At 39.0% G+C, this 23,126-nt stretch overlaps 2 protein-coding genes across 2 annotated transcripts; one reads left to right on the top strand and one right to left on the bottom strand.

The window, feature by feature from the left end:
• Positions 1–1,132: 1,132 nt before the first annotated feature.
• LOC122022861 (protein LIGULELESS 1-like) lies at positions 1,133–2,801 on the top strand. Its single transcript, XM_042580975.1, has 3 exons — positions 1,133–1,806; positions 2,113–2,285; positions 2,395–2,801. Exons 1-3 carry the CDS (start codon positions 1,133–1,135, stop codon positions 2,799–2,801), a joined length of 1,254 nt encoding a protein of 417 aa, XP_042436909.1.
• Positions 2,802–10,006: 7,205 nt separating this feature from the next.
• LOC122022860 (plant intracellular Ras-group-related LRR protein 1-like) lies at positions 10,007–11,502 on the bottom strand. The gene is made up of 3 exons (XM_042580974.1): positions 11,317–11,502; positions 10,794–10,963; positions 10,007–10,712 (listed from the first exon to the last, which is right to left on the bottom strand). The coding sequence occupies exons 1-3, from the start codon at positions 11,500–11,502 to the stop codon at positions 10,007–10,009; spliced, it is 1,062 nt and encodes a 353-aa protein (XP_042436908.1).
• Positions 11,503–23,126: the final 11,624 nt, after the last annotated feature.

Below are 23,126 nucleotides of genomic sequence, written 5' to 3'. Positions count from 1 at the left end.
TGATTGGAGATCAAGACCTAGTATCCTAGTTGTTTACAATCACAAGTATATGAAAAATAAATAAATAAATGAATATGAATACATACTACACAATATATATTCTATTAGGATGCCTTGGAGAGTACCGTCTAATCGCACAGTCGCATGGCATTGACTCCTCAAAGGCGACATGTTCCCTCGTCCCTCAGCTCTTCCATCAACAAAACCCTCCTATGCGGTTGCAGGAACTCAAATGGGGGCGTACGACATGAGGGAAGGTGAGTCCCTCCGTACCCATTGTTGTGTCATCTTCGGGCATGGTGCGACAACTTCCAAAACTGCATTAGCCATTAACACCTCATTTATATAATTAATTATTTTTTCAACTCACTTAATTAGAGGCTAATTATTTAGCACGTCTAGTAGTGCGAGCCGTACCCATGTCATAGATGTCGGTACGAGAAACTTTTTTTTTTTTTTAAGGAAAAGCTAATGAAGGCTTAGTACTTTTCCAGTTTTCGATTCTTGATTGTTAATTTATTATATTACAGAAAAGAAAAAAAAAATTGGAGTACTTTCGATTATAGAAGTTGTCGAATTATAAAAAGTTTCCAAACGTAAGATGACAGGGAAGTAACTTTGCACCAGCCTTTTCATCTGGGGCCTTACGAGTTACAAGTCAATCAAACACAACAAAACAATGACGCAAAAGCGAGGAGAGATATCGACCTCTCCCTGTTCACGACGTACGCCCATCGCCATCACCCTTCTGACAGCCCCCACCGGCCCCCTAGCTCACTGCCCTCCTCGATCTCCTTTGTTCATTAACCACTGAGCTGATCAGCTAGCTAGGTAATAATCGATCCCTCCCTCGAGGCTGCTGGTTGCTAGAAAGCTAGATAGCTCCTTTGCTTCGCCATGGCGGACAAAATATAAGCCGGCCACTAATAAGGATTAACACGCAGCACAGACAGGACAGCTGGTGAGTGGTTTCAGCTGATCTTCATTTTCCTTTTGCCTTTTTCGATATAATCCCCCGTGGATCTGAAAACAACTTCCACTCGATCCCTTTTTTCTATCTCCTCCTTACTTGTTAAATGGATCTTGTTCTTTGTTGTCGTTGTTGTTGTTCTAGATCATCGGTCGGTGTTTGATGATGAACAGATCGACCTCTAGCTCTGGTGAGGCCTCGACCTTCGTCCCCTCCAGCATGTCTTTTGCTGGGGTGGGAGGAAGCAGCAGCAGCAGCAGCCAACAAACCCCAAAGCAGCAGCATTTCTGGGAGTGGGAGACCAGCTCGTGCTCCCACATCACGGCCGCTGCTGCCTCCAACAACAACCGCTCTTCCTTTTTCCCCTCGGCGGCGGCGGCGGCAGCGGTACCCTTCCAGCACTTCGATCATTACTTCCCAGCGCCGCCACTCCTTCCCATAAACCCTTACTTCGCCTCCCCGGCGCCGCTCGCTGCCGACTACCCTATCAGCCTCATCAAGAGCGAGTTGGACGTGGAGCTCGGCGGCGGCGCAATTGGGCTGAATTTGGGTCACCGGACCTATTTCTCCTCCTCCAACTCGTCGGATCAGGGGTTCGTCGTCGACCGGCTCTTCGCAGGCTCCTCCTCCTCCTCCTCGATCAGAGCGCTGCAGTTCCAGTACCCGATGTTCAGCGGCGGGCAGCCTCCTGCGCGGTGCCAAGCCGAGGGGTGCAAGGCCGATCTCTTCAGGGCCAAACACTACCACCGACGCCACAAGGTCTGCGAGTTCCACTCCAAGGCCACCCTCGCCCTTGTCGCCGGCCTCCAACAACGCTTCTGCCAGCAGTGTAGCAGGTTCTCTTCCTAAAACCTCACCTCCTTATCATGCAATATCTCACTGGCTAGCTATCTAGCTAGGTCTGTCTTTTTTGCTATAAAATTCGATATATATATACACACACATACACACACGTAAAACCCTAGAACAGTAGTCGAGCTACGGCTAGTGACAGTTACATACATACACGATTCCCTAGTTCTCTTGTTCGGCATGCATGGAAGATCAGATCTCTATTTCACCCATGTAGCTAGGCAAGGCAGACGTAGTCATGTGTGCTCTCCGATCCAATTGTGCTTGTGAAAACCCCAAAATGGCTGCAGGTTCCATGTGCTCGCAGAGTTCGACGAGGCCAAAAGAAGCTGCAGAAAGCGCCTCGCCGACCACAACCGCAGGCGGAGGAAGTTGCCACTCACCGCCGCCGCCACCACTACTGCTGTCGACGTCGACTCTTCCATCAAACCCAAACCACCCCAGAACTCCACCGGATGCAACAGTAAATCGATACGCCACCAATCCTATTCATACTGTCTTCCGTTTAATTAGCTAATTATTATCTGCTCGATCGACACGTTATTCACGAGGTACGTAATAATTGAACACAGAAGACAGAACCTCGATGCGTGGGCCTGCTGCCGGCTTCTGCGTCGACGGAGGGGTTGAAGTCGACAAAGGGTGGGCAGGTGGGAACGCAGCGGCTGCTGCCATGTACGCGAAGCAAGCTCGGGGAGGAATAGCCATCGATGACAGCTTGTCAGTGGGAGTGGAAAAGAAGGCGCAGCAGCGCCACTGCTACTGCTGCTGCTGCTCCTCCTCCTCCTCCTCCTCTCGTCCCGTCGTCGACAACAGCAGCTGCACCTGCTGCTACCACTCCCACAACTTCTTCTCTCACGAGACCAGCGCCGGAGGTGGAGCAGGCCAGAGCAGTACCGCTGCTGCTTCCGAGGAGCGACAGCAGCAGAGCCACCTGTTCCAGCTTGGCCAGGCTCTCTTTGAGGTGGACTACATATGAAAGATCCGATCGAATAAATCTAAAATGGAATTAATATAATTGTTCTAATTAATTAGTCAGTCGGAGGCTAATTAATTAATATTAGTTTAATTTTAATTCCCTATCGTTTCTTTCTTGATTCAGCTAGTGACACTGAGGACTTACTCCTGTGCTTATCTTTAATTAAGTTGATTAGTTGAGTTAATCAAAGTTTTCCGGGTGCAAATTAGGATTTAAGCTGGCGGCTGGTGACAGAATTTTTTATGCAATAATTTATATGATTAATTACCATTGGCGCGCAGAAGATGATAATGCTGACTTAGGCGGTATAGGTGGAAAGTATAAATCAATCAGGATAAAATATTAAAGAATAATCTCCACATTTATTGTGGACTTTGGAAGATCTTCTATCACGATTGTATATTATGTTTGACTTCATACTTTATTATTATATAGATCATACATTTATTGCATCACCAATTTTAAAAATTTAACCTAACGGGATGATATTATTCATTCGGTTTAGAATTATTGGCTCCATTATAAAAATACAGATGAAAAGTTACAGGGGCATTTTATCCTAACTTAATGACTATTTATATCAAAGGTCAGACATTGAACAACATATTTTATATCCGTTAAAAATTAATCTCAAAATTTATTGGAAGAAACAATTATATATATAAATACTAAGAATACACTTGGTCAGTTTGATAAATCATGATACCTATTCAGTTTAGTTTTTATAATTTTAAATTATTGCATTAGAACAAGAGACTAATATTGGTTTTATTTATTAAAATATTTGTTTTATTTATTCCATTTTATCACCAATAGTTGTTTTATTAAGACAAGTAAGCTTATAGTTGAGCCAGTATAACAAAATAAAGTTTTAGCTACAACAAATATTAGACAATTATCACCCACAAGTATTTTCAACACTATTATATTACTTAGTGACTATTGTCACCGATCTCATATTTATTGACATAATAATTAATAATAAAATTATTATCATCGAAACATTACTAAATCTTAGTGATTTTTTAATAATTAATGCACATTATTTTTGGGTTATCTAAACAATTGATTAGTGCTTAGCTGATTGAATCAAGCCAATTAGGTAAATCTAATGAAGTAAACAAATGAGATTACAAACTAGATAAACTAAGAGATCAATGCTTATCATTCCTTGTCATTAAATCAATACATATATATATATATATATATATATATATATATATATATATATATATATATATTATGATACAAGGCATTAAATGTGAACCCCAGGCTGTCATGGAAGATAGAGTCAAGATGAGGTGGTGGTCTAAGTTAAAATGTGGCACTCAAAATGTTAGGGAGGTGGTAGTCAAATGGTCCACCTTCAAGGGGCTAGACTCCTTGCTCATCACAAAAGTCCCTAAGAGGTCGACTGGTCCTTATAGTCGATCGTCCCTTAAGATTGCCCAAGCCTAAGGAACTTGGTGTGTCGTGCTAATAATAGAACATTTAGCATACAGATGGTTGACCCTTGGGATGCTCGAGTTTGGTAAGTCCGTCCGATAATATACCGGTCTGCCACAAGACCATTCGGGAATATATTCGTCCAAGTTTCAGTAGTCTAACTTTCTACGCACAACTTAACATACTTCCTAGCAAACAATGTATGGCATGACAAGTATATGGACTTTCACTGTCTGTTCCCCCATCCTCCTACATATGGGCAACTGGACATAAAATCAACTAAGGTTAGTTCCATATTTTGGCCTCCAAAAAATATGCAGGGCAATATCTGGTCGGGTTTTCAAACTTTGAGCTGTTATGATGGAGGCAAGCCCCCAAATACAAAGACAATCGGCTGATAGTTTCGGTCGGGCCTTTTAAGGGTCTACATCCCGCCTTTCAAGAATAAATATCCCTATAAATGGTCGATTGGCCATGAAGTCATTCGGACCTAGGAGACTTAGTCCTCCCTTTCTATATCATCAGATCTCCATTCCTTATACAATATACAGATCGGATAGTCCTAAAAGGCCGACTAACCTTACAGAACTCAGGATTCCATTTATCACCCTCTGCTAATATATGGATGGTTGAGTTAAACATCCAGCAGAGATATATTCAGAGGACAACATTATCAGAGAATCATAACAATTTGTCAGAGAATAACAATCGTGTGTCAAAGAATATTCTTCTATAATAACATGAACATTCAATAGAACCTTCCTTAAATGTTGCTCTACACTTTTTGTTATACGACACTTTATTACAGCATATTCCTTCAACCGCCCCATTAATAACGTCAGTTATAAAAAAAGGTATACAAAGGTAATGGAAGATTCCTCGGATGGTGATTATATGCCTTATTGCCTTCCAGGTTGTACATATTCCTTTATGGGACAACTTATGATACCTGACTTTCTCTATCATCTCATGTTTTGCGAATGCTACGAAAGTGATATATAAAGGGGGTCTTTTCCGATGACAAGGTATGTAAAAAAATATTCTTCATTATGCTCAAACACGCTCTACTGCTCATCTACTGTTCTACTTTCCGCTCAGATGATATACTGATTTGAGTGTCGGAGGGTCTTCGCCAAGGACTCCTTTCCTGATTTTTGGTGTTGACGTTCTGTTGACTCGTTCAAGTGTATGTAGGGAGTTTAGTACACCAACCCATAATTTTGATTCAATCCAGATGTCTTCACCCAGTCAATGTTGCAACCATATGCCCAGTATGACATCTCCAACTTTCAGACATGAACATATTATATGAAGGTAATATTAATTAGTGGAGTGAGTATATCTGCATCATCATGATAACAAACATTGATGGAAGTCCTTCCCTTGGTCTTTTTCATGTGCATCTCTAGCTAATTCATACAAAACTGCAGACAACTTTTTAATTCACAGACCCACAAAGTACCACAGCAACTATGCCTACTACTCTTTGCCCTTTTGCAATATCATATTAATGAATGCATCCCAACTAAAGCCTTTAATGCATGTAATAAAATTATTATTTTTTCAAATATTATATATATATATATTATACCATTTTATATAATTTTATAACGTTATCGAATTGCCTTATAATAAGCACTCTAATTTAAAATTTAAGTGCTATCAAATTGCATTGCATATTTTACCAAGCTAAATTATAGGTGTTACCATATTATAAGAGTGACTAAATGTTTTTTTTTTTTAAATTTAAATTCATCCACAATTTTACTTTAATACTCGTGAGAAGTCCCATGCGTAAGTGAGAACTCACAAATTTGAATCTATAGGCTATTAGAAAAATAAAATTTATTGTTTGGGAATTAGGATTAAATGGAGATACAATTTTTGAATTTGTATGATAGACACTTTGAGAGAAGAAAATATATGAAGTTATTGCTCCTGCGTTAGAGTGTAATTTTACATTAAATGTGGCGTGAGAAAATAAAATAAATCTCATTTGATTTTTATGTTTTAGTTGACACCAAATATTTAACTCTTTGAATTTACTAATCTTAGGATGATCGATATGGCCCCAAGGAAATTTTTCACTTACCACCAAGATAAATCGAAAAATACTCATGAAAACCTATTTAGACGGCTAACATTTTTAGGTCTGCTTTTCACTGGAGGAAAAATCTCTTACAATGCATCACAGTTGAAATTTAAACTTTAGATTCCTTAGTTATCTGTTGAAAGATCTAACTATTATACCATCATCCAGAATCAAAGATCTCATTTTAATATCTTACTTTAGATATCGATCGATGTGTAAGTTAAGTAATTGATACTAAAACATAGGCTTAAAATTCTAATATTATAGACAAGAATATACTAGGCTAGTAGTGTTGGTGAAAGTACTTTAGATGACTCGATGTCCTTGGTTTCTCCACATTAATAAGTGTTGAAAGGATGATAGTCAGAGACAGTTTGGATTTTTTTCATAGGACTATAATTTTATTATAATAATTATTTTTTTTTATCTAAAACGCATGTCTGAATTAATTATAGCCTTGATCCATTTGAATGACAAAAATAATTATTTGGCTCACAAATATAATTAATTAAGAAATTCAATGAAAGATAAACGCATGCAATTCTAATAATCATTTATATTCATTGATGATTTCCGAATATATATATATATATTTGGGTAATATCCTGCAGTACTATAATTAAAATAATAAAAAAAAAAGTTCTTAAACTAGGAAGCATATTGACAAACTAAGCTACATGTTTGGCCTTCATATAAAGATGCCAAAACGCAGTGCTCATTGGAACTGTTGGAAATTGTTGAGTACGTATCCATGCAAGGGGAAAAGTAAGTTGCCTAGATTCCTTTTAAAAAGGTACAAAGCCAAACAAAGATTCCTACATCTTTAGGAGAATAACTAAAGGGTTTATGCATGCATATATGGCTTTGGTATGCACTCTGCTCACATGAAGCCATGCACAGCCAGTGAGTTCTAGGCTGCCATTTAAGAGTATTATTATATACTTATATCATCGCAAAATGAGAGAGCTAGAGAGACTTTAGGTTAGAGGGTCGTACGTACGTACTGCTACTGCATGCATGCATGCATGCAAGCAGACTGGTGACTGGACCAGAGAGCTCTGTCACATATGACTTGTCGCTTGTTGTGATCCAGGCCGGAGTGGGAGTCCACGCAATATATATTTAATCATTTTATTGCAAAGTACACTACTGTAGCATGCCCACATTATTCAGTCTACCGGCACCCAAAGCCCACATGGGGCCGGGTGTTTTTTGAGATCCAATCAACTGTATTTGCTGGTCATACATAGAGAGCTACTATATCTATTTTTATTGTTGAATTGTCAATTTAGAATTATCTTCCATTGTTGCTTCATGTTGATTTATATTTATTTTTATTGGGCGTCTGATCGCTAATGTGATAAAATATCCTCATAATTATTTTATAGTGGGGCCGATACTTCTGTTTAATTTAGGATGAGCTATATCAACTCTTTTTGTTCAATGCTATTTATTTCCCTTTTTATAATATTAAATAAAGTAGGATTATTTATATTGGTATTAGGGTACTACGTATTTTGGAGAGTCGATAGGATGATGTGATTATGAGTCAAAGTCACAAGAAGGTCAGAAGTCAAGCCTCCGTGGCGGGTCAGAAGTCAGGCTGATCTTGTCCTACGGAGGTCAACAGTCAAGCTGATGTGGATAATAAGAAGGTCAAAAGTCAAGCCTTCGTGGTCGGTCAGCAGTCAAGCTGATGAAGACAGCAGGAAGGTCAAAAGTCAAGCTGACATGTTCAAAGTCAAAGTCACAGCAGACAGATGTGGGTCGGTGGACAGACCCCGCATGCAGGTCGAGATGTTCATGCTTTGGATAATAGCAGACAGATGTGGGTTGACGGACAGACCCAGCGTGCAGGTCGGGACGTTCATGCTTTGGATAACAGCAGACATATGTGGGTCGGCGGACAGACCCAGCGTGTAGGTCGGGACGTTCATGCCTTGGATAACAGTAGATAGATGTGGGTTGGTGGACAGACCCCGCGTGCAGGTCGGGATGTTCATGCCTTGGATAACAGCAAACAGATGTGGGTTGACGGACAGACCTAGCGTGCAGGTCGGGACGTTCATGCCTTGGATAATAGCAGACAGATGTGGGTCGGTGGACAGACCCCGCGTGCCAGTCGGGACGTTCATGCCTTGGATAACAACAGACAGATGTGGGTCGGCAGACAGACCCAGAGTGCAGGTCGGGACGTTCATGCCTTGGATAACAGCAGATAGATGTGGGTTGGTGGACAGACCCCGCGTGCAGGTCGAGATGTTCATGCCTGGGATAACAGCAGACAGATATGGGTTGACGGACAGACCCAACGTGTAGGTCGGGACATTCATGCCTTGGATAACAGCAGACAGATGTGGGTCGGTGGACAGACCCCGCGTGCAGATCGGGGCGTTCATGCCTTGGATAACAACAGACAGATGTGGGTTGACGGACAGACCCAGCGTGCATGTCGCGACGTTCATGCCTTGGATAACAGCAGATAGATGTGGGTCGGTGGACAGACCCCGCGTGTAGGTCGGGATGTTCATGCCTTGGATAACAACAGACAGATGTGGGTCGATGGCCGGACAGACTCCGCGTGCAGGTCGGGATGTTCATGCCTTGGATAACAACAGACAGATGTGGGTCGGCGGACAGACGCAGCGGGCAGGTCAGAACATTTGAGCTAAGGAGCAGAGGTCTCCTTACAGACCCAGTGCGCAGGTTAGGACATCCAACCCAGAAAGTAAGTCTGTATACAGACCCGGAATGCAGATCGGAGATAGCAGATGACCAAGGCAGATCTGGGTAAGAACTTAACATAGATCGGGACATACAAGTCGAGGGCAACAGTATATAAAAGCAGGGTGAGTCCAGATCTCGGATCAGTCTGAATCAGTTAGACGCTACAGGACAAATTAGCCGAGGAATCGTAACCGCTTGGCAGAGGGAATTATCAAGGTGTCAAGGAATATGCTAACAGTCGGGGCTCAATACACTTTCGGTTTGGTCGGCAACCTATTAGGAAAAGTCACGTGTCAACCACCGCCAGACAAAGCCTGACAGCCGACATTCCATGACATCGGTCAGACCCAGGAATCTTCGTTGCATTATAAAAAGGGATGTCTTGTCCCTTATGCAGGTACGCTCACTCGTAATTTCTTACTGGTCATTTACTTTTCGTCCTTTTTCTGCAATTTCTGAGAAAAAAGTACCTGACTTGCACGTCGGAGGACCTGACCCGGGGACCTTTTCCCTGGTTCTTGGTCTCTAACGACCGGTGGACTCGTCTGAGTGTGTGCAGAACAATAGCGTTATCATCCTGATCATCTCTCTTCGGTGGCCGCTTGTACGAACCTTTCCAGGGGGTACTCGACGGATTCAACACTTCAACGACTCTCCGTCAACCTTTCGTATAACAAGAATTGTATTCATCCGATTCAGTTTCCGGACGGGATAAGGTACCTTTGTTGTTATATCCAACATGCAATAGACCAAGATACGGTTGGCGGACATAGCGTCGATAACAACGTCAATAAAACGTGAGAATTTATTTTGAACAGTCGTCCGATCAGACTTGACTAGATCTCTAACGTTGATAATTAATTTATGATAATGACGAATGGCTAAGATTTGATTCCGACTAAATGGGACGGCTAAAACGGACTCTTCTCTAACCCTACTACTATGGCTTCCTCGCCGGAGTCCCGCGTCGAGGGGAGAACAGCCGCCGGGGGGAGAACATGCCGACGTACCGCGGCGAGGCCGGTTCGTCGATCGAACGGTAATCTGACGGCAGCAAATAGCTGTCGTTCTCGCCCCTCACGCCAAAGTTTCCGGCGCCGCCCACCCCGCCGGTGCAGGTAACGAGCTTCTTGACCCAAGAATTATAACGCCTCTCCCTCCGGCGGACGGCGGCCGCCTCGCCAGTCTCCATGGTGCCGAGGTACTCTCGCACGGCATCCACGCTCTGCTGTACCACCTCCATCGGCGGACGCACGAGGGGGTTGCCGTCGGCGCGGAGGTTTCGGAGCCTGGCCAGGCCGGCGAGGGAGTCCGGCAGGACGGTGATGCTGTTGTAGCTGACGTCGATCTCGACGAGGGAGACGAGGAGGCCGAGGGAGGCCGGGAGGGAGCGGAGGTGGTGGAAGTTCTGGGAGAGGTTGAGGACCTGGAGGTGGACGAGGCGCTCCAGGCCGTCGGGGAGGGACCGGAGGCAGTTGAGGCGGACGTCGAGGACGCGGAGGGAGGTCATGTAGGAGGTAGAGTTGGGGAGGAAGGCGATCTTGTTGCAGTTGACGGCCAGTTTCTGGAGACAGGTGAGCTCGAATCCCATGGTCTCCGGCAGCTCCCTTAGCTTATTCAGATTGGCCGCCAGCTCTTGCAATGCCCTGTTTCACCGCAAGGATTGTATTAGACTTTCTTAAAAATTAAAGGTGAAATATCCAGTCAAAAGTCGGATAGTCAGATACCTGCAGTTTTCAATGGATTTGGGGAGGGATTCCAAGAGGTTGCTGCAGACGTTCAAGGCCCTGATCTTGGAGAGGCAACCAATAGAGTTGGGCAGAGCTTTCAGTTGATTCGAGTGCAAATCAAGAACGACCAGGTTGAGTAGCCTCGCCGTCACTGATTCAGGGATGCTCTGTTTCCAACAGAACAGAACAACTCAAGAACAAGGGAAAGCAGCAAGCAATAGAATGCCAAAATAAGAAAGAACTCACTGTCTTCGATTCATAGAGATTCTATGAATTAACAGGGGTTGAAAATAATTAGCAAGGACAAGAAAGAAAAGAAAGAAGGTAGAAAAAAATTAAAACCCGCATGGCAAGAATCACAAAAGAATCATAGACGAATCATGATACGATACGAGGGAAAGAAAAAAAAAAGTATATCCCAATGACTTCACTTGAAGTTCAAGTAAAAGGATCAAGACAGAAGATTATATATTTCAAAATGTATCGATCGATGTGGAAAAGGAGAAAAGAACAGATGTACCTCGAGGTTGTTATTGGAGAGATCAAGATTGATGATGAAGCCGAAATCGAAGGAAGAACTTGGCACCGAGCGCAAAAACATCCCGCTAAAATCCAACTTCTGCGCCGCCTTCTCAGCGATCTGAACGCCCTCGTCGACGACGTCGAGACTCATCGCCGTCGCTGCCTTCGCCCTCTTCGGCTTCATTTCACCCGACGTTCTCATGCTGATCTCTTCCCAAAAAAAATGTTGTTGTTCAGATGATATAGATTCGATCGCCAGATATGGCAGGCAACGAAGAACGGAAGAAGGATCGCAAGAGAGATAAGGGGGAGGAAGGAAGGAAGGAAAGAATTGAAGGATTAAGGGGAATTAAAAGCGTATTTAAGGAAGAGAGAGAAGAGAGGATGGCGTTAATGAAATGGTTGAAAGGGAGATGAAACGGCAGGCAGTTGGAGAAGGGGCGGTGCATCGGAAAGACTTTAAAATATATCTTTAGGGTATTCCTATTTATTTAAATATTAATATATATCATCTTCTCAAATAAAACATACACGTGTTTATAATATTAATATCTTCCTTTTATCAACAACTATTCATATTCATTTTAACGTTAATTGATTATATGTGAATTTGACTATCCATTTATTTATTTTTATTTTTTATATTTAAATTTTTTTTTTATTTTTTAAATATTCTTTATATAAAATTTGAATATTAATTGTGTTTAAAAAATTGAACCTTATTAATACATGACGCTTATAGCACTCACTATTAATATGAAAATTCTTAAATTTTGAATATATTTATAAGATTTTGATTAAGGGGCCGTGCGAAACCGTACGGATGTACTAGGAGTTCAAACGCGTGCGTGAGGACTTGGATTTAGGAATCTTTGATAAGCCAACCGTACCGCGGCGCCGACCTATCTACACCCATCTGGCGGCGACCGAGTGGGTGGGTGGCGGCGGTTACCAGCGTCCGATCATTTACTGCGTTCTGAACTCAACCGTTCAGATTAGACGGCTACTTACGTGGCTTCACACGATTTGCATATGAAGTTGCATTTCTTGGAAAATTGATTTAAGTAATTTTTGAAAGTATTTATTTATTTATTATATATATTTAAAATGGTCTTAAAAATGTCTGAATGTCTTTAATTTTTATATATTATTATCAAAATATTTATTAACTTGGTTGGATAAACTAGATATTTATCTTTAAAATAATATTTTAATAATAAAATAAAATAAAATAATTAAAAGTATTTGAGTATTAATTAAAAATTTATATCATTTGTAAAATTATATTAAACTTTAGGGATATTTTAATATTTCTATTTTAGTTTTGATATCAATTTATGCTGATAAGGTATATATATAGCTATTGGTTTGGCTCATAAAGGACTTTAAAGTATCTCTCTAATGTAAAATTATTTATCATTTAAAATTTAGAATTAAAATAATAAAGTTAAATATGTTCTATCTATATCATTATACAAATTTAAATCTTTAATTATATAAACAAATAATAAAGTAATTAAACAAATAAATTTTAAATTAGTACATTCATGATAAAAGAAAAGAAATTTACAAAACTTCGAAATTAAAAAATATTTCAGATTAATACATATTTAATTAATGAAAATAAATTAGAGGTTTAATTTTACTATTTGCTAATTAATATTTAAATTTGTCTTTTAACAAGTTTGATAACCTACTTTATAAAATAATAAGCTTGTCTAACAAATCTTTTTTTTTAAATAAAACATAATAGACTTTTTTTTAAGGAAAACTAAATATGTTTTTAAAAATCTCTAACAAATTATAAAAATTAATGATTTATAATTAAAATTTTCACTGTGTTATACAACATTATAGGAACTACAACACAACTACTTAGTTAAAATGATTTTGATTATGTTTTAATTGTTTTTTTTTTTGACTAAATTAGTTAAAAGTATTTTAATATAATAGTAGGTGTCATAATAACGTTGAAAAAAAAAATTAGATAAGGAATACATTGGAGTGTTGGTTTAATATATGTATTTTTTTTAAAAAAAAAATGAAGCGTTTTTGAAAAAAAAAATAATAAGGAGCACCCTTTGAATTTTTTCCCTTTTTAATAATAGATGTTTAGGAGTTTCATTATTGGCTAAAAATTTAAAGGGCGCCTCTTATTATCCTTTTCCTCAAAAGGACACTCTCCACCCTTTTAATTTTTTTTTTGGGGTCAAAATAACACTCGACATATTTCTCATTTAAAAATACCCTTATAAAATTGCAATATTGGCATAGCAACTATAGCTATAACCGCTCTAAATTATAGTAGCTATGGTGGTAATTACTATAACGTCTTAATGTAAACATTTTTAACTATGAAATTAAAATTAAAATTATTTAAACTTAATTAAGGTCACTTTAACTTGAAAAATCACTTCAAAATTGTTCTGTAACTATAGGCAATTGTAACAATGATGGCCATAGCTGTTATGATAATTTTGAAATGATTTTAGCTAGACAAGTTGAAACGATTTTGATCAAAATTCAATATTTTTAATCAAATTGGTTAAAAGATATTTTAATAAAACTTAGAGATGGCTATTTTTCAGTTAATGTTAGGGATTATTTTTATTTTGAATCAATATTTTCAGCTAAACTTAGAGATGGCTATTTTTCATTTTGACTATTTTTCATTTTCTCTAAAATTTTACCTCCAGAATAATGGTTATTCTCTCCAATGTCATCTATGTGTTAGTCTCTTACGACCAGCGAGAGGGGGATGTATTATTCTACACAATCTAAAACAAACAAAACATCTTTTTCGACTTTTCAAACTAAATTAAGATACACTTGTTTAATAATAAACTAATTAAAAAGAAAGTAGAGGTAGATCTTTGTACTTGGTTTACAATCAGAAGATTGCTAATCCAAGACGTTGAAAGCTCACTATCAAATCTTCTTCTGGTGGAGAAGCCTCTTACAACAGTTAAAGTACTAGATCATAAAGTAGAGCAGAAGAGAAGATTGTTTACAAGTGTTGTTCTGACTACTATGATCAGGGTTGTATTTATAGCCTTGCTTTGGACATCTAGAAAGGTTTCAGGCACCTGAGTGTGGATAAAACTTTATCCATGATGCAACGGATTGCAACAACTCGATCTGGATAAATTTCTCTAGTTCAGGTGCTTGGAACAACTTCGGGTGCCAAGACCGCCTTCACACAGGGGCGCCTCGCCAAGGCGCCTTGGTTGGACTAGACTAGTCCGAGCGCCCGAAGTAGCTCCAGGCGCTCGAACTCTGGGCGTCGGAATAGCTCCGGGCACCCGGACCACAGTGAACTTCAGGTTGACTTTTCGTCTAAGTCTTCCACTCCAGCTCCGCTAGCTTGGGTGATTTCGATCATCCGGAATAGGACTCACTAGAATCATTTTTTGACCTTCTTCTTAAGCAAGCTTGCACTCCGACTTCTCGTCCCTCAAAAACACCGCGCGCTTCCTTCTTGTCCACCAACGTACTTTTCTGTAGCTCCTTGTCCTTCGAATGCACCGAGCTCATCCACTCTCTCCCATGCCGTCCTTCTAGCAAGTTGCGTGTTTTACTCAACTTCTTATATTCCTAAGTTTCTGCACACTTAGATATAAGGATTAAATCATAACATGATCTAACTTGACTTGATTGATCATATTAAAACTACCACGAGATACTTACACTATGCGCCCATATGATCCTGATTAACCCAACATTTTGTAGGCTTGTCAAGTTTTAGATATTTTTTTTTCTCTTGGATCTTGCTCTTACATTGAGGCCAAAAGTGTATCCTCGATTCCATCGAGGACTTTCTTCAATAAGTCATGCGCGTATGAATCTTTCAACAGAGACTAAAACTTAGTTTTTTTTTCAAGAAAAAGGTATAATTGCACAAGCAATACTCTCGCTAATTAGAAGTCCATTCTTCATGTGAAGCTATTTTTCCTTCTTCTGCCTTTGACATCACAACAAGAAGAAGTTCTATTGAGTCGCCAAAACAAAATCATGAAGCTTCAAGTGGCCTCAAATGAGAATGACATCAAGAATGCTACACTACTGTTCTGCGGAAAGAGACGGTAGGAAGCGCTGCCTCCTAGACAAAAGGACGATACTCAAACAGATTGGAACCATGCATAATCTACGATGAGTGAACTTCAACTCTAACGTGCCTTATGATCATGTCTGAGATCGCAGTCTGGTGAGTTAGCGGAAAGTAACTGTTACAGAGTAGGTTACTGGTGACAAGATGGCGAGGGGGCTCATAAAATCCCTACAAATGATTAGCGAGAGGTTAGAATGAGTGGCGAGGTTAGACTCGGCGTGATCACTCTGATACTCAAGTTAGCACAAAGCCCAAACAGGAGAAAAGTTATGGTGGAAAAGAGTTTGGATCATTATGTGTGCATACCTGCGCCCGCGGGGGGCAAGCGACTTTATATAGGGTTGTGGTTGTGCCCTTACGTTACCCATGCATTTGTCCACGTCCTCGGGTCAAGGTTGACTAATTTGACTAAGCTTGAGTTGGCTTCAGCTTGAATTTCGATATTTAGCAATTTGTGAGAAAGAAGTCAAGTAGGTCAAGAGAGAATCAAATACTTGTTTGATAAAGTCCTAATTGGAAGATAGGCAACAAAAAGCCCTAATTAGATGTTATGCAACATAAAAGTTCTAGTTGGGAATTAGGCAGTGGAGGTCTTAGTGGAGCTAGGCAGTAAAGACCTAGATAGAAACTAGGTAATGGAAATCCTAGAAGGACTAGGTAAAGAAAAAGTCTAAGTGAGTCAAAGGTTGACCTAACATTTTGTTACGAACCGCAAGTGCACGGTTACGTTGTCAGTAATACAAAAGATATCGAATCTACAGGGACTGTTGATTAAGCACTAGTTAACTTTGCACGGTGAACTATCTAGACAATCGAAGGTTAATTGGAAAAGAAAGAGTGAAGAAAAGAGAGAGTGTAAAGAGTAGAAAAAGAGAGAGAGTTGGGTTTGGGGATGGATAGATACTAGGATTTCGGTTTCACTATGATGCTAGTTAATGACCCTATGCATTATTCATCTCCTTACATCCATTCTTATGCACATGTAGAAAGTTACCGGCTATCCCCTACAGTGGACAATTGGCAGGGTAGTTAGATCAACATCCCTTACAATTAAATAGGAATGATTCCTATGAAGTTCATTAGCGGGATCTGCCTATAACTAGCGTCCCTCGGTCATACAACATAAGAAGACATGCACTACTTAATAAATATAGAGACGAGGATTACAATTGACCACAACTACATACTTCCTTGTAGAGAATTACTTCTCCTTTCAAGTTGATACCCTAGATGTCCGTTAGCGGGATCTACCTGTCACTAACGTCCCTCAGTCATACGATCTAGGATATCCTTCTATGGAATACATAGTTCATACATCCATAATCACATCATAGCTACTTGCTACATCCTAGATCTAGAGATCTACTCCATTGCAAGAGAATACAACCAAGAAACAAGAAGTAAAACTATCTACAACTCAAAATATAAGGAGAAGAGAAGAGAAAGCTTATCCATGTAGCACTGGTCTTCTTGGATGCAATCCTCACTCCAGAGATGGTCAAATCGACGAAGATAGAAGAACTAGGGTTCCCCCAAGAGAGAGAACCCTTCTCCAAGGAATGGGGAGCAATCCCCCAGCCAAAGATCCATGAAAAAGGGGAGAAAACCCCCTTTTATAGCACTTGGCATAGCCCTTGCACGGGCCATGACACGACCGTGTGAATCCACACAGCCATGTGCTGCCTTGGCTATGGTCTGATGGCACGGTCGTGTGGTCCACACGGCCAAAGTATTCTTATTCTCTGGAACTTCCACACGGTCCATGTGGATTGACACGGCCTAACTCTGCTTCTTCTCTGGAAATGTGATACGGTCGTGTGGTCCAAACGACCAAAGGCTTCTTCTTCTTTGGGAATGTGACACGACCGTGTGGTCTACACGACCAAAGTCTTCTTATTCTCTAGAACTTTCACATGGCCCGTGTGGATCGACACGACCATATGAATTTCACACACCCTTTGCATTACTCTTGGCATAGCTCTATATGGCTATATATTATTGCAATGCCTTTTATACCATCAAGATGTGGCTTTCTCTGGTTGAAATCTTCAATAAAGTTTAGATCTTGAAGTTATCTACATTTTGATATAAAGAACAACCCGTAACTCAAATCGAGCATAAAGTTTTAACCATTTTAGTTTCAGTCTACAGTGCTGAAAATTCCACACGGTCTTCACACAGCCGTGTGGATTCCATATGGCCTCCACACGACCCCCACACGGCTTCCCCACAACCATGTGGCTTCCACACGACCGTGTGGTTTCCACATGGTCAGAACATGGAAAAACTTAGTTTTCGCATGCCCATGTGAGTTCCACATGTTGGTTGCTACTCGGAAAACCTATAGGTTCCACTGTACAAAAATTTTGTACAAAGGTCTGAACCTTTTCCTAGCTACCATGTGTTCTTTTAAATTAAATTTTGGATCGCCTGCGGAACTTAACACGTTTGATCCAAAACTTAATCTATTTGTTCTTTTAGGTTTTGACTTGGATCTCCTGCGGAACTTAACACGTTCGACCCAAGTCTCCTTAAGTTATTAATTCCATTAAATATTAATTTCCATAATTGGTTCCCAGTACTGACGTGGCGAGGCACATGGCCTTCTTGGATATGGGAGCAACCACCACCGACTAGACAAAACCTTTTATAGAAAGATAATATTTAATTTCCTAAAATAACTTTAGGTTAACCAAAGAGAACAATCAAATCAAAAGAAAAAGAAAAAACAAAAGAACACAACATCGAAAAACATATTCGAAATTCTAGAACGTAAGCCTCTTGTATTTGGTATTATTTCCATAAATAACTAGCATGATGCGGAAAGAAAAATTACTAGTTATACCTTGTAGAAAAACCTCTTGATCTTCTACCGTATTCCTCTTCTAACCTCGGACGTTGTGTGGGCAACGATCTTCCGAGACGAGAAACCACCAATCACCTTCTTCTCCTCCTAGCTAGGTTCGGCCAACAAAGAGGAAGCTTCACCAAGGAAGAAAATCAAAACACTAACCAAGCTCCAAGAGATGCTAGCTTTCTCTCCTTCTTCTTCTTCTTCTCCGAGTAGTATCCGGCCACCACAAGAGCTCCAATGGAAGAGAAGGGTTCGGCCACCACAAGAGAAAGAGAGGGAGAGGATGGCCGGCCACACCAAGGAACAAAAGAGGGAGAGAAATAATAGATGTTGTGTCTCATGAAGGCACCCCTACCCCTTCTTTTATATTCCTTGGCCTAGGCAAATTAGGAAATTTAATTACAATAAAATTTCCTCAATTTCCTTGACATGATTTAATTGAGAAAAATAAAATAAAATTTCCCAATTAAATCCACATTGGCCGGCCACATCATTGGAGAACAAATTAGACAAGTTTCAATCAACAATTAAAACTTCCTAATTTGTTTCCGGAAATTTTAAAAAATAAAATTTCTCTTTAAAAATCTCTTCATGGTTGATAAAAGGAAATTTCTATAATTTTAATTTTATCAACATGTGAATAATTTTAAAGAGAAAATAAAATATCTCACCAATCTACAAATAAGGAAAGAGATCTAATCTCTTTCTTTAATCTTTTGTAGATCTTTTATAAGAGAGATATTTTAATTTAAATTCTCTTTAATAAATTATTTCTTCCACATAATAAAAATTAAAATTAAAATTCCTTTTTAATTTAATTTGGCCGGCCCCCACTAGCTTGGGTTCAAGCTAGGGCCGGCCACCCAAATTCATACCTAGGCCGGCCCTAGCTTGTTCCCAAGCTAGCTTGGCCGGCCCCTATTGGGTGGGTATAGAAGGTGGGTATAGGTGGGTATAGAACTCTACAAATAAGAGGCTACGATAGGGACCGAGAGGAGGAATTGATTTTGGTCTCCTGATAAAATTAAGCATCCCGTGTTCGCCCCGAACACACAACTTAATTTTATCAATAATAATTCATTCCACTAGAGAACTATTATTGAACTACCGCACCAATCCCAAATTATATTTTTGGGCTCCTTCTTATTATGAGTGTGTTAGTCTCCCTGTGTTTAAGATATCGAATGTCCATTAATTAAGTGAGTTACTGACAACTCATTTAATTAATATCTAAATCCAAGAGTAGTACCACTCAACCTTATCGTCATGTCGGATTAAGTCCACCTGCAGGGTTTAACATGACAATCCTTATGAGCTCCTCTTAGGGACATTATCAACCTAGTATCTCTAGGACACAGTTTCCTTCTATAATCAACAACACACACTATAAGTGATACCATTTCCCAACTTATCGGGTTTATTGATTCATCAAACTAAATCTCACCCATTGATAAATTAAAGAAATAAATATCAAACATATGTGCTTGTTATTATATTAGGATTAAGAGCACACACTTCCATAATAACTGAGGTCTTTGTTCCTTTATAAAGTCAGTATAAAAGAAACGACCTCTAATGGTCCTACTCAATACACTCTGAGTGTACTAGTGTAATTATATGGTCAAGATAAACTAATACCTAATTACACTACGACCTTCTAATGGTTTGTTCCTTTCCATTTTAGTCGTGAGCTACTGTTTATAATTTATAAGGTACTGATAACATCATCTTCTGTATGTGACACCACATACTATGTTATCTACAATATAAATTAAATGAACAACTACAAACAAATGTAGACAATTTGACCAAATGTGATTCTTTATTCATAATGAATGTTTACAAAGTTTAGGCTTTCAGTATACACTCCAACACCACATGACCCAGGTACTTTGGAAGCTCTAGACTCCATTTAAGCTAAGTTTTTGCTCCAAATCGTGTCTTATCAATCAAAATAAGTAAAGAGTAGATCTCCGAATAAAAAGAGTAGAAATATGACATTAAATGAAATATGGTGCAATAAACATAGATTATGCTAATGAAATATAAGTAAATGTGTGTTAAAATATGCATAAAAGTATATATAATCTACACACATCACACCCCCCAGACTTAAACCTTTGCTTGTCCTCAAGCAAAAACTACAATCTAGATTCCAGTGGCTAAGTAGTGCATCATAATGTCAAGTAAGTCAATTTAATCCTATCAAATGATTTCATTAGTGAGTAAGATACAAAAGTTATTTAAGTACAACCTAAAAAATAGTTCTTTGTGCTCAATGCAATAGTGACCTAAGTTTTTCAAGTTTCAATCGCTAAGCCTAGTCAAGTCGTCATAAAACTATGTTCCTTGTGCTTCTAGTGATAGACACTTACCTGCCACAAGCTCAGTTCATCCTTCTCAATCTATCCATGGTCTCAAAGGCATGCTCGATATCAAGAAAAACATATCAGTTATTTCCCCAGCAACCTAACTCGGTCTCAAAAGGCTAACTTGCTAGTCTCCACTCACGACAACTGTTTTTATATCCCTTATTCATTCTTTTTTTTTCATCATCATTTTTTTCCTAAGTGATTGCAAGATGCAACACTTGAACACAAATGTAAATGTTGGGATATTTTAATTTTTCCAAATGAGCTAACATGATTCGAGTACCATCCAATAACCAAAATGTAGTTTAAAAAATCACCATAGGAACACTAGTACTAATCCAGTTATATGAATTATGACTATTTTTAGAGTTATCTACCATTAAAATTAGGCATAGTGCAATAGAGATCCTAAAACAAGGCCAATACTTAAACTCTTACAGTAAAAACATTACTCACTTCATGCTATCATAGATAAAAAAAGATAGATCACTAAACATATTAGCACTATAAGTAATCAATAAATCACATGAAATCTAGAACAAGCGTGCTAGTATTTTACATTAAAGAATAAACAATTATGATATAATGAATGATGCAACTAGTAAAAATTTTATTATGCAATAAGAAATGTGCAAAAACTAAGGAATATGACAAACACTACACTAAACCCAAACATCCCCCAGACTTAAATTTTGTATTACCACAATGAAAACTAGAAATGGAATATGGAGGAGATTTTTGAAGTTAGAGAAGTTACCAAGTGATAAGCTCCAAATGGTTGAGACATTCATGTTCTAAAAATATTTCCCTATATGTGATTTGTAATCCTCCACAACTTTGAATCCTATAAAAATAAATAGACAAGAAAAATTAAGTAGAGGGATTAGAGTTATTATGAGAGAAGTAAAGAAATTAGAAAGAAACTAAAATTAAAATGAAAGTAAGATTGAACTTGGGTTGCCTCTCAAGAAGCGCTTATTTAAGGTCATTAGTTCGACCCCTTATTAGGTTCATCGAAATCTCTCTCTTGGAGGGGTAAGATATTTCAACACCCTCCTACCAAGGGCTCTTATTATGTAGAGAGATTTCATGATAGGAGATATAAAGTGAAGTATCACTCTCTCCATCTTCGTCTTCTTCGAAGTTCTTTCAAGAGGTCGAAGACGGTTCAGAGTGATCTTCTAATTTTTAGCCGAAGAGAAATTTGTACATGCACAAGAAAACAAACCTTCCATAAGCATGTGATATAAGAAAGAACCAAAACTATATTGAGATAAGGTGCATAAGTAATAAAAACAAAATCACATACAACAAAGTCAAATATAGGTACCTCTATAAAATTTTTTAAAAGATCATAAGAAATACTAACCTTGCCTTGCTGAGAGATACCTGAAAGTTCTAAACATATGGATGTGACTTTCTCAAAATCAAATGATGGCTCTGGCTCAGGCTCAGGTGTTGGTGCAACCCAAGGTGGTGATTTTTGAGACTCTGCTAATTCTTCATAAGTCCCTACACATTGATCCACAACATATTCAATCCTTGTAATTCCCATAGTCTCTAAGGGTTGTGTGGACAAAGGAAGTGATTGTTGAGATGTTGCTTCCACAACACAGCTCCCTACACATCCTTCCATATTATTAACATCAACACATGTGGAGAAGAATATTCCCACATCAATATCTTCATAAGGAGAATCAACTGCAGGAGAATCACTGACTTCATTTGCATTCTTAAGTTGATCTACCTCAGTACATTCATCATGTGAAAGTTCAATTTCACCACAATACCCTGTAAACCTTGGAGGTAGATCTGAAAACTTGTTATCCACTATATTATCACTACAATCCTCATCTAAAGAGTCTTCATCTCTATAGATATTAAGAAATATGCATTTAACTCTATTAGTATCACAGATTTTACTAAAGTGTTTATTTTCATTGACTCCCACTAGCATTTGTGGAAAAGGAACCCTTAGTGGGGTTTTGGGGAGGATTGATCTTTCATTTTCCTATAGTCCATTTGAATTTGTGGCGGAGATTCAACTTATTTGTCTAGTGATGGTGTGATCAACCGTTGAGGGAAAGGTACTTGTGGCCATTGGGCACTTTCTGGAGTAATGGAACTGAGTTTTTGTGGTCTTCTATTATTCTTCTCCTCAATTCTATACAAGTCCTCCATAAGTTCTTCATGATTCATGCCACTTCTCAACTTAATATCATTTCAGTATTCACTGGATCTTATTTGTGTAGGATGGAGGTCATGTTTGAACCATTTTGAAACTATGTTATCAATCTTTACCTCCAACTGTTTGAACCCCTCATTCTGTGACTTGTGATTTTCAAAATTCTTGGATGGTTGAATTGCAATTTGTTTGACAAGCTCTTCTACCTTCATGGCTTGCACTTTTGGAACTATCAGGGTAGAATCCATCTAGCTTTTATCTGACCATTCTTGGAGGTTCAATGTCACTT

This window comes from Zingiber officinale, chromosome 9B (genome assembly GCF_018446385.1).
Source record: "Zingiber officinale cultivar Zhangliang chromosome 9B, Zo_v1.1, whole genome shotgun sequence".
NCBI lineage: Eukaryota > Viridiplantae > Streptophyta > Magnoliopsida > Zingiberales > Zingiberaceae > Zingiber > Zingiber officinale.
The sequence above is the reverse complement of the archived record's forward strand: the minus strand, read 5'-3'. Positions and strand labels throughout refer to the sequence as shown.

Coding starts and splice junctions, on each gene's coding strand:
- LOC122022861 (XM_042580975.1), top strand. CDS start 1,133: ATGATGAACAGATCGACCTCTAGCTCTGGTGAGGCCTCGACCTTCGTC. Junction 1,807..2,112: donor TTCTGCCAGCAGTGTAGCAG/GTTCTCTTCCTA, acceptor AAATGGCTGCAG/GTTCCATGTGCTCGCAGAGT. Junction 2,286..2,394: donor GAACTCCACCGGATGCAACA/GTAAATCGATAC, acceptor AATTGAACACAG/AAGACAGAACCTCGATGCGT.
- LOC122022860 (XM_042580974.1), bottom strand. CDS start 11,502: ATGAAGCCGAAGAGGGCGAAGGCAGCGACGGCGATGAGTCTCGACGTC. Junction 10,964..11,316: donor TCTCCAATAACAACCTCGAG/GTACATCTGTTC, acceptor TGTTGGAAACAG/AGCATCCCTGAATCAGTGAC. Junction 10,713..10,793: donor AAATCCATTGAAAACTGCAG/GTATCTGACTAT, acceptor GCGGTGAAACAG/GGCATTGCAAGAGCTGGCGG.